The 12,874-nt window shown below is 31.8% G+C and overlaps 1 protein-coding gene across 2 annotated transcripts in view; it reads right to left on the bottom strand.

Moving 5' to 3' along the window:
* Positions 1–727: 727 nt before the first annotated feature.
* The window catches only part of LOC127717501 (histamine H3 receptor-like), a 34,539-nt gene continuing 22,392 nt past the window's right edge, over positions 728–12,874 (bottom strand). The window contains exons 1-2 of one of the 2 annotated variants that reach the window (XM_052223182.1): positions 4,499–4,698; positions 728–1,929 (exon numbers count right to left, since the gene is read on the bottom strand). In XM_052223182.1, the coding sequence (XP_052079142.1) occupies positions 803–1,897 (1,095 nt within the window). In that variant the 5' untranslated portion in view covers positions 1,898–1,929; positions 4,499–4,698 and the 3' untranslated portion in view covers positions 728–802. Of the gene's footprint in view, positions 1,930–4,498; positions 4,699–12,874 lie in introns of those variants that run through there. The other variant, XM_052223183.1, reaches the window with a different exon arrangement.

The following is a 12,874-nucleotide window of genomic DNA, read 5'->3' as shown; positions in this document are numbered from 1 at the left end:
TTTTAGCTAAAGCTGCATCTCTCACAGGCAAAGTAAAAATGTTAAGGTTTTATCTTGTTGTCTTTTTTCTGGCTTTTCGTATATCCGGCTTTCTAGTTTGTTGGTCTCAATACACACACAAATTATAATATACGATTTTAACGTCAGACAGCCGTTATAGGGAATTTTGTGAACAGCTGATCAAGACGATACAACCATAGATAGGAATTTAGGGCGAAATTTGACAGAATTGTTGCATTTCATGTCAAGTTGCGTGCAGGTTTGAAATATTGCTTTCCCCATTACTTTGGAAGCCAAAAAAACGGGTATATTATTGAATTCGTTTTATTTTATATATAGAAATAAAGTTAAGTTTTTTTTTTATAAATGCATATACTTTTGATATGATAAAAACATTTCTCAAAGCCGTTTTACATGCAAACAATTTCGTAATTTAGATTTTAAATGATTGATTGATTGATTGACTGATTGGTGTTTAACGCCAGTTTTAGCACTATTGTGAAATTTTCTTGTGGTTAGTTTCTATAGATGGAAGAAGCTGGAGTGCCCGGAGAAAACCACGACCTTCGGTAGGAAAACTAACAATCTTAGTATATTAGATTGGAGTCGGGCGCACCTGCCACGTGCGCGACTCACAACCTCAGTGTTTACAGCATAGTGATATAGCAGTTCGACTACACGTACCACTCGGCCACCGAGGCCCAATAGATTATAATACTTGCACAAATATCTTCGCAAAATATTTTATTCAAGACTGTATATGATTTTTAAAATCTATATAAAAATACAATGTAATCTGCAATTAACTGTTGAATGAATAATTAGCTCTGTAGCCAGGACGTCGTCGACAACAAAGAAAGTATTTGAAATTTTCTCTGAAGCGGTTGCTGTTATAGGCATAAAGAAATGGATTAAGTGCAGATTTAAACCATAGTACCCATGTACATGATTCAATCAATATAACGCATATACATGTAGGACAAATAGACTGAAACACAATTATAATGCCATAAGGGGCCCATAAAACTATAAATGCTATTGTTAATATCGCAAGCGACTTTGCAGCTTTTGTTCCATTCCTTTTTTTAGTATTTTCTTTGTGTATATCAGTCGATCTTCTGTGTAAATTTGTCTTACAACTATCAGTTTTTAATTCCAAACACACAACAGAATCTGAAGATCCTATACTACCGGAATGTGTCGAGATAAGTTGTTCCCTAGTTTGTATTAGTTTTCTTATTTCATAAACTATAAATATGTGAATAATTATAAGAGCCGTTAGGGGTATCACAAATTGTACAGTTGTCATAATTGATATGTATGCAACGTTATCGTAAAACTGTGCTTCGCAGTCGTTTGGATCTGTAGAATTTCCGGTCCATATATCCCATCCTATTGTTGCAGGACCATTTAAAACAAAAACAAAAATCCATGCTAGAGCACATTTTAGATATGCCTTTTGAGGCGAATGCGTTTTGTAATAAGTTGACCAATGTCTGAGCAATGACAGGCGGTCGTAGCTTATCAAAATCATTAAAATGGCCGTGACCTCTACTGTTGCCATATCAAATAATAGAAACACTTTACAAAAGTGGTATCCGAATATCCAGACGTTATTTCCGAATGTATATGTTAAATATATTGGCATAGTAATAGCCCCAATCAAAAAGTCGGCTATCGCTAGATTTAAAATGTACACATTGCATGTTTTGTGTAATCCTTTATCTCGTATAAAGCTACAAATTGTTAGTGCATTTCCGATCACAGCAATAAGAATCACTGGTATAATAATAACACCCGCATACGACAAAGGATTCGAGTTGTCCTTCACCTCTTTGGCATCTTCGGATGTGTTTTCCGAGGTCTGAGGCAAAACTTCAGTGATATTCATTAACATTTTGTATCATGTAGGGTCATGGGTTAATCCATCTGAAAAATAGAACAAAACAATTATTGACTATTGGTGTTAATTACTTTTGATTAACTATAACAAGTATCATTATGAAGCTATTAAGTAAACACGTAAATTATTAATTACCTGAACAAAAACTAAACTGACCAACTACAAAATAAATCATTTTTGATATGCCAGCTACATAAGGAGAAAAATCAGCAATATTGGCCCGAAAACATAGCTATTTCGTAGTGCATTTCTTTTGGACAATAAATTCAAATTAAAAAAATCGCACCTGCTCTATCTCCAAAAGATTTTTACAGTACAGTGTACTACTCCTTTGGGACAAACTATATCAAAATTATAGAAAAGTCCATCAGCTCAAACTCAAAATATGGACAATTCTATGTTAAGGGGGTCTATAATTCAGTTTGACAGCTTCAGACATACAGACATACAGATTTTTTACCTATATCAGCTCAATCAAATCAATACTTTACCTAAAAATGCATCACCAAAATGTATTTAACATGTAATTTCATCTCCCTACTTAATATGTCACGCATAAAATATAAAGAAATAAATTTGGAAAGTGTACGAAAAAAGTTATACACTGCCCACACAATGGACTATATATTTAGACAACGAAAATCAAAGGCCGATGACTGTGTCCTGGGACCTAATAGGATAGAAAGATTCGGCCAATTCTAATAATACTTGGCATGACCTTAGCTTAGGGAATTATAAGACAATTGACAAAGTTTCATGGCGATAGGATACATAATATAGACACTATGGCCATTTTAATTTGGAACTTTGGATGTTTATTTTTGCCGTTTAAATCAAACAATTTCAACTATAAAGATTTGGGCATAAAAAATTCTAAAGAGTTAGTGAAATATTTATGATGAACTTCAACTTTTTGTACATAGCTCCTCACATTTCACATGCATCAAACAGGCCGTCCGACCAGGACCTTAAATACAACACATTTTTGCACATTTTTTCGGTAATAATCAACTTTTCTCTAGATTCAGAGTTCACAAATATGACACTGAAACTTGCATTTAGCATAGAAACACAAATATCAAAATAATAAAACCTATCAGATAGAAGGTCAGCATGCCTCATTGGCATAAAAATGGAAACTGCTTAAAAGTGCTTACTTGGCCATATAATGCCCAAAATGGGACATTTTTAACGAATTTCTATCAAATAAAGATGTAAATCCTTTACTTTTATTCAGTTTGACAAATTAATACCAGCAAAATATGCAGGAAAGTTGCCAAAGTACAGAATAAATTATTTACTGGATTCATCTCTTATGCCCGCGAACACAGTTATTTCGTAGTGCATTTCTATTAGACAATAAATTCAAATTAAAAATATCGCACCTGCTCTATCTCCAAAAGATTTTTTACAGTGTCTTGTACTACCTTTGGGACAAATTTAATCACAATTATAGAAAGGTCTATCAGCTCTAACTCAAAATATGGACAATTCTATGTTAATGGGGTCTATAATTCGTTTGACAGCTTCAGACATACTAATTTTTGACCTATTTCAACTGGATCAAATCACTACTTTACCTAAAAATTCATCATCCTTTTTTCAACATGTAATTTCATCCCCCTACTTAATACTTCATGCATAAAATATAATTTCAGAAATAAATTTGGAAAGTGTATGAAAAAAATTTGCAAGTTATAATACACTGTCCACACTAGGGACTATATTTTCAGACAACGAAAATCAAAGGCCGATAACTGTGTCCTCGGACCTAATAGTTCAAAGTCAGTACCGATGTTTGTTTACATTGATGAAACTAAGATGAGTTCATCCAAAGTTTTTGGATCTTGTTGCTTACACCTCAATTTTCTTTTGTATTGTGGATTGACATTAGCCCCTTTGAGTTTGTCTTGAATTATTGAGCTGTTTTATACTTCTTTGATTAATAACTTTGATTGTCCCTTGGTGTCTTTTTACTTGTCATACAATTAACCTTCGTGTAACATGAGATTACTTGTGACCGTAAAAGTACTTAAAAAACAATACTAGTAATATGGCTTCCATGGCTTCCTTCTCAGTGGTTGGCAATGTCTTGCCAAACAGTTCGTTATTAGAATTCTTAAATTCCCTATGATTATAAATATCTTCTATAACTGCTATACTCGTTAATAGACTATTTGAAAGATAAAAGTTCGATAAAACAACAAAATCATGAAACAATATGAAAAAGCAGACATATGGTTGGTGTCAATGAGACAGCATTCCAACGACAAAATAAGTTTAAAGACACCCTGCAGTTCTCAACAGTAGACAGTTATCTATACAACACGTCTATGAAAGTTGTGAATAAGTTAAGAAACTTTTATATATCCATTGAAAGTGATACACAACAATTGGGATTACACTTTGAGGGTTACCCACTACCACCAAAACCTCCACCACATTCCCCTCCCCTTTATAGGATTTTGTATTATCTACGTTTTAATTTCCTGTGAAGTCTGTTCTATGCAGATGTCTTTGTGATTGACTGTGTTATTGATTTTGTTTTCGTGTTGAGTAATAATGATTTAAAGCATAGAATATTTGAACTCTTACCTGTGTAATGTATCCTTATATATCCAACAACTGATTTTTATTATTCAACTTGCTAATGAATATTTTGATTATATATCCAACAACGGATTTTTATTATTCATCTTGCAAATGAATACTTTAATAAGACACTTTGATGCTGACTTTCGGGTTTATATCAAGTAGAAACATAATATTATTTTATAATGATGAGAGGATGAACTATTTTTAGGTTTCCCTTATTATAACATACAATTATAATTTTACATGGTATAAATCACTTTTATGAATGAGTTGGTTCCGGTAACATTTAAAAGGTGTGTTTTCGTCTAACGTAAGATAATATTGATCAATGGTTTTAACAAACTATTTTACAATGAAGTGTTTACATAGTTGTCTAGTCAGATGTTGAAATAAAGTTGACATCACGTAATGGAACAACTACTCCCTGTGTCATTTGAAAAAGTAATTGAAGATAACAAATCAAAAGTGTATTTCCTGTTTTATTTGTGAAAGGATCCTTCCATTAATGTAAAGCAAAATCAAATTTCTATTTTACCTAATGATGTGATAACAATTTGTCACTGAAATTATTTTATCAATTTAGTAGGCGTTACAACGGAATACTGTTATTTTCACACATAGGGGAGGATACACATACATTTAATTAAGTGCAGGGCAATTAATTGAAATAGAAATGTGTTGATGGTTTTTGCAAATGAAATAAAAAAATGAATATGACACTTATTGAAATAGAATTTGGCGAATAATTTGAAATCAACGAATATATCCCTACAATTAATAGCTCTGATTTTTTGTCCTGATTTGCTACATTTAAGGACCTTTCTGGTTTCATCACCTATTTAATATTCATAATAAATTTTGTATATTCAAATGTTTTTGGCTTACATCGTCAATGAAGAGATATAAATTGTCCAAATGTGCATCTGGTGCAATATAATTGGTACCGTTAATGTTATTTCCATTACTAACAAAAAATGCCGAAAGAGTAAAACATGTTAAAAAAAAATCCCAATATTTTAGGCACTAAAATATACATCATGCTATCGTTTAACTTAACTATTAAACGGGCATTAGCTACGATTTAGACGAAAATCTAAAGTAAATTTTTTTTTGTTTCAAGTATTAATAAAAGCGGAATTTTGAAATAATATTTCGTTATAAGCAGTAAGTTTAGCCTAAAGGAGAAGGTCCGGTAAGGGCTAGTTTTGGCCTACTATTCGAAGTACATCTAATGAAAGATTTTTGACATTTTTTAAACACTTAAGTGTCTACCTCAGTCGATTCAATTAGTTTATGTAAAAGATTTGGACTGAGTTGGTCATTAAAGACGATCAAATTCAAGCTTAATTATGAAAAATCTATCAAATATGCCATAAAACGTCACTTTTCAGATGGTTTTTGTCTAAAATGTTAGTGGCCGCATTCGTGTTCAGTCTCAACCTTTATATATGTTATGTATTATCATCAAATACAACATATATTTAAATATTAAGACTGAACACAAATGCGGCCACTTCCATTTTGGACAAAAACCGTCTTAAAATTAGCACAAATGCTAAAATTGTGTCGAGTTTCAGTAATATTGCATGAATTTATGATGCATGTGCATTGTATTGTCAAAAACAGCCCATATTTATCTGTTTATGGAACAGAAGTATTCTTCTTTCCAATAAATAGCTAAAAATTTACATTTTAACAAATTGGTAAAATGCTATATTTTGGGGCCAAAAAGGGGTCTTACCGGGCCTACTCCTTTGTCAAAATAAGCTCAAACACATCGCTGATGTATTATTGACTTGCAAGTGAATGATTCGACCTCGTGTGAATTCGTATTCATGTGAACTTCAATTTAACCCTTTTGGCTGGAGATGGGTTACGCATGTATTAGACGTGTTCAGCTAATGCAAGGAAAATAATGTCAACATTGAAAGTGAAACAAAGGTGAACCATTTCGTTGACTGATATTATCCACAAATAATCATTCTTATACAGGTAAAAACGATGATATGCATACTTTTGTAACCTTTCACATTAAATTAAACATACCTAGAAAAATCCAATTGCACGTGGTCCCTATTTATTTCTTTTTCTATTTATGTTTATATCTGGTTATATGACTGTCGGCAGTCTTCGGAGGACATATCGATGGTTAATTAGATGGCGACTATACATGCTGATATATATTATCGAGTCCATGCATTGCATATTGTTTATTTTAGACTTTTTTACAATTTGGATATATGTTTTAGTATGTTATAATTCAAATATGAGAATTTGAGTCAAAACGGTGAACATGAATTTGACAGCTAATGTCCCTTTAAAGCAGACTACATTGAACGTTGTCACAACGAAAATATAACAAAAATAATGGAAAACTTCAACAGAGTACGAACTTTAGCAACAGTATCTTATCGATGTTCAAATATCGTAAATTGATTAATAAAAGGCAATTCAAAGTAACAAACATACACAAACTGAAAACTGATGGAATCGCATATACACCGACAGGAGCGTTACCTGGTGCGTCGACAGGGTAATTGTACTATGTTAGAGCGGTTTCTGTGTATAGAGCACTCTCTTGTTAAAGAAGTCGGTATAGTGTGAACATGCATGAGCGAAACGTTTTAACTGAGGTATGTAAACGCCATACGGTAAAGCAGAGGATACATGGGAAGTTTTAAATTGAAAAGTTATCGAAACTGTCCATTATTTGCATTTTTAATATGATGATCAGTTAACACCACGAATTACCTACCTCTACTGTGCGTTTGAAAATGCCATTAAAAAATATCTGATCATTGATAAACACGTTTTGTTTTCCTTTTCGAAAAATTAAATCCTTCTAACGGGATGACTGAGCGACATCTGTTGTGCTGGATTTCATGTCATAACGTAACACAACTTTCAATAAAATGTGCTCGCTTCAATACATAAAAGGAAATATCTATTTGGTCTGTTAACGTCTTAGATTCAAGCGTCACGGATGGGTCTTTTCTAGACGAAAACGCGCGTCTGACGTGCAAAATTGTAAGTTTAGTATCTTTAAAAAAATATAAGGATTAAAATTTTGTACGCGAGACACTTCAACTTATAGTGCCTACTTCCGGTAGATGTAAACGCTCATAACTGTATCAATACAATGATTTTTCATGATTAGAATTAACACATAAACGTTAATTGCTTAGTCAAATATGTCCTACATTTTCAAGTATTTTACAATTTGAATGAACAAAAACGCGTTTGTACACCTAAACTATAAACATAACATAAATAACTCATTTGTACCCGAACATACTTTTGTTTTAACTATACATTTGTCATGCTTAGGATTAAGTTTCTTATCAGTATTAGAATTACTGTCATCTTTTGCATTTACACCACTATATAAATAACACATAGCTGAGAGGGTGATAGAGCAGATTGTTACCCCGAGAAAACATTGTCAACTGAGGCAAAGCCAAGGTTGATAATGTCTTTAAAAAATTTCGGTTAGTTTATATGCTTGGTTATCATCATAAAATATTTTCTGAGAGATAATTGAAGGTCATCCCTCTTAAACAATAAATTTCATTTAGAGACAACAGCAGTTTACTGCAGTTTAAATCTCTATAAACTATAAGGACGATACAAATCAAGTAAAACACTTAAACTAAAGGTATCGCTTGACCTCCAAACGGAAACAGACTAATGCATCGACAGGGTACGCGTCTTCTGCTTTTCATTCATCACGTGCAATGCAAATTCACACTCAATCAAAAAGGTCACATTCTGGCCAAGGACACAACTGGTATATTTACAATTCAGACAAATCTGTAAAAATCGAAGACCACAAAATCATGTCGCTAGTAATCTGAACTTTCAATTTCATAATAATACGTGTGATGGTAAATCAAAAGTGATTAATAACAACATTTAATAACATTTTTTTTTTCAGATGAATTGATCCTTTACCTTATATGATACAAAATGTTATTATTATTATGAACTGTTTTCGGACTTTTTTTCTCATAACTCTATTGGAGGGGTTATAGTGATAATTGCAACACTGTATAAATAAAGTCTGTATAGTGTGACCATACACGAGCTCAACGTATTAATTGAGATATGTATACACTATACGATGGGACAGAAGGTATGTTCCTGATGAGAAATTTGAAGACGACAGTTTGGCTTAGAATCTAGTTTGAAGTCGTCCATCTGTGTCAATATCCAGGAAAAGACCAAGACAAGAAGAAAACCTTTTAGTTTCGGTAGCTAGTATCCCTTTTCATACTTTCATTTTGATATGTGAGATACAATCACTTCACTGAAATGTGGGTTTCTGAGTGACGGGTCATTCTCAATATATATGACAGTGAAATAAAATAACTTTTCAAGATGCTTTTTGAATTTGTCTTTTACAAGATTCTGTTTAAATTATCCTAGGAATACAAAAACAAGTCGACTAGAAGGTGTTCTCATGTGATCACCGAGTGTCTGTTAAAATATCAATTCATCGAACTCAACTGTACTTTATTTTCCCGATGTTCAAAATTCTTATGGTTGATAACATTGGGCTAGACCACAAAATTCCAATTTGTAAGATAATAAAGGAGGATAAATATTTGGAGGTAGATGTAAAAATCATAACAAATGAACTTTCACCAGTTTGATATGGTTCATGACATTTGTCTAAATTTTGAAAAGATGTTGTCTAGCGATATACTAATTTTAACCCCCTTTACAAAACACCCCTGGAATTTTATGATAACTAAGGGTATAATACTTGTATGGTAAATGCCAAACACTGTTAAAATCAAATCTGGTCAGTATTTATATTCTTAATAACATTACAGCGAGTTTAAATTTCAGAAGATATGGTCATGCGGTACCACTTTTTTTAATTCCGGAAACAAAAGGGTAAGAAACGGGCAAACCGAAGAACGGTTCTAATTGAATTCAAGCGAATTGTCTAACCAATACTGAATTTACTGTATTGGTTAGGACTGAAAGACTAAAAATTACTTAAATGTTTATTTTTCAGTCTTTTACGAGCTGTTAAAATCAGAGTGGCCGTTTCAGTTCACAATTAATACACCAGTGTATGTTAGTAAAATTCTGGTGTTAGATGCATATATCATTAACGTTTAAACCACACTCATTCAACCCATATAAGATTGTGTGACTTTTCGACGACTAACCTCTTATCCAGTATTTTCATACTAAAGCGTAATATGAATAAAAGAAGCTCAGAAAATGTGTCGATTAGACATCAACCTAACGATAAAAATAATAAAAAACGACATCTACAGGACAGGCGGGGGGGGAGGGGGTCAATATGCATTCACCAACAATAAATAATAAATGGTATTACTATATAAACTCATCATAGATATCAGGATTGAAATTTTGTATTTGCGCCAGACGCGCGTTAAGTCTACAAAAGACTCATCAGTGACGCTCGAATAAAAAAAAAGTTAAAAAGGCCAAATAAAGTACGAAGTTGAAGAGCATTGAGGACCAAAAATCTCTAAAAGTTTTGCCAAATACAGCTTAGGTAATCTATTCATGATGTAGAAAAGGCTTAGTATATATGTTAAACTCTAAATCATCCAGGGACTATCAAAATTGTGAATAAATCCTCCCGGAACTATCAAAATTATGAATAAATAAAACAGTATACTTACTGCATGTTTGATTGTACAATTCGTGTTTTCCCTTTAGCTTACAAGTTTTCATTGAAATACATTTCCTCCTGATTTTTATATTAATGTTAGAAAAACATCGTTGACGTAACTTTAAAATTCTTTGAAAGACACCATGTTGCAAAGGATGATAGAAAAGATGAAAAATAAGAAGTTAGATTAATGACAGCTGCTTAATTCCTATTTGTCGATACTCCATGCGTGAACTTAAATATTGATGATAGGAAACGTATCTCTCTTCCTGGAAGTGAATTTGTATATTGTCACGATCTGCGATTAGACAAGAACTGTCTGTTTCAAATAGCGGTTAATTGGCTAATGTGCTTCTATCGTCTGTTACATAATCAATCATTATTTTCATTATGTTACATATGGCCTCAGACCACAATTATTCTCTCCATTGGTTAAAATGCATTTCTTTGTAAAGGTCAAATTGAATTAAAACATTTGCATCGGTTCAAACATTAAATAATGTATTACGTTAAATTTTGTAAGATATTTTTTCATACTTTTGTGACAGAATGTCCCTCACAAATTTAGAATTTATGTCGGATTATCCAGCTATTTTGTTTAATTTATTTATTCTTATGTCAGAAATGATCTAATCTGTATGGTTGGAACAATGTAACAGAGAGTCACTGCATTTCCATTTGGTACTTTAGACACAATTGTAATACGATATTAAAACGATGCAATTTTGTAGAAAAAAAGGATTATTTTTAGACATTTATATTGAGGGCAATTAAAATTTACACAGATTAGTAGTTTTAAACATGTTTTAAATGAAAAAAAATATTATAATAATTTGTAATTCTAACAATAAAGATAACTGACAGGTCATTAAATGATATAGGTATTAATACAAAGTTTATGTTTTCTTTCCAAGCTATTCATTCAAATATAGAATGCTGTGTTTGTGTGAACGGTAACACTATTGATTGGTTTAGTGTTAATACTGGTTTGAAGCAAGAATGTGTTTTATCCACAGTTATGTTTAATATTTTCATTAAGAAGTTAATTGATGATATAAAAGAATTAAATGTTGGTATAGACATTGACAGTGAAACGGTTGCTATTTTGTTATATGCAGATGATCTTGTATTATTGTCTGAAAATACAGAAGATATGCAGAAATTGATTGATGTATTAGGTGTATGACGTAATAATGAATGTTTAAAAGTTCATTTAAGTAAATCATGCATTTTAGAAATCCCTCTGTGATAAAATCATATTTTGTTTTTAATATAAATGGTGAAGTCATTAATTATGTTTCTAGCTATCAATATTTCGGATTTTATTAAATGAATTTTTAGATGATAAAATTATGGCCAAAGGCAGTTGCAAAGTCAGAAAGTCGAGCATTAGGCCTTCTTATTGTAAAATGTGGCTTCCAACACAATATTTTCACCAAATTGTTTGACACTTTGGTTTGGTCAGTCATCAATTACGGCTCAGCTATTTGGGGTACGAGTTCTCTTGCATTTCAGCAGGTAATAAAATCAGTCACCTATTCTAAAACAATAACGCATTCAAACATACTTGTCGAAAATAAAATTAGATTAAAAAAAAACAATTCAAACAATTACCCTGATTCTAGTTTATTTCAGGATGTATTCTGTTCATTTTCGGAGGTAGCCTTTTCATGACTATCCATATCTATAAATATGTAGATATAATGATACAAGGCTACAACACAATTTCCTTGTGAACCTGAATTGAATGCTTGCAATAAATCTCCCGCTCCTGACCTCAATTACGTTACCATGGCATTAAACAAAGACATAAAAAAAATGAGAAATAAGACAACAAATAGTTTATTAATCATTTAAAAGCTTATATGTATCATAAAAAAATAGACATCAGTTAAATGTATTACTTATAAAGTATGACTGCATCATCAAACTTTTCTCTTGTGTGTAATGAAACACGAATACGTCAATTTAATTTATTATAGCATTAAAGCTATTGATACATACTCTTTTGTCAAGATTTTAGGAGATAGGCCATTGATAAGAGAATTCCATACAATGTATTGTACATGTATTTCAACCATTTCATTCATATCTTCTTCGCCTTAAACAGACGGAGAGTATTTTGATTTTTTTCATATGAATTCTTGAAATGCATTGATAGAACTTATTTTGTAATGGCATTATTGATTTCAAGAGTCGTAACAAAACACTAGGTAACACGATTATGAAATGTACTGTTGTATTTCAATTAACTATCCTGGGTTAGGTCAAGGAATGTTTGCAAAAAGTAAAATAACAAAAATACCGAACTCCGGGGAAAATTCAAAACAGAATGTCCTTTATCAAAGGGCAAAACCAAAAGCTCAAACACATCAAACGAACAGAAAACAACTGTCATATTCCTGACTTGGTACATGCATTTTCTTATTGTTTAAACATTGGTCTGAAACGGTTTTAATCCTTCTTGCTTAGGGTTGGATACAAAATGATATTACCGAATACTAGTATACACCAAATGTTCACAATAACAGAAGAATTTCATAATTAAGGTAGATTAACTGTATACCATCATCTTGGATCATTGTTAAAAAAGCAGTACACAATCAGTCTAGTTCTTTGCTTAGATCTGCAAATTTTGAGACAGATTGGCAATAAATGTGTAATATTGTTTATTTAGATAAAGAAAAATAAGAGATTGCATTATTCAAACTGTTTTAACA

The sequence above is a fragment of the Mytilus californianus genome, unplaced genomic scaffold (assembly GCF_021869535.1).
Source record: "Mytilus californianus isolate M0D057914Y unplaced genomic scaffold, xbMytCali1.0.p SCAF_10, whole genome shotgun sequence".
NCBI classification, from domain to species: Eukaryota; Metazoa; Mollusca; class Bivalvia; order Mytilida; family Mytilidae; genus Mytilus; species Mytilus californianus.
Note: the sequence above shows the minus strand (reverse complement) of the source record. Positions and strands in the feature narration are given on the sequence as shown.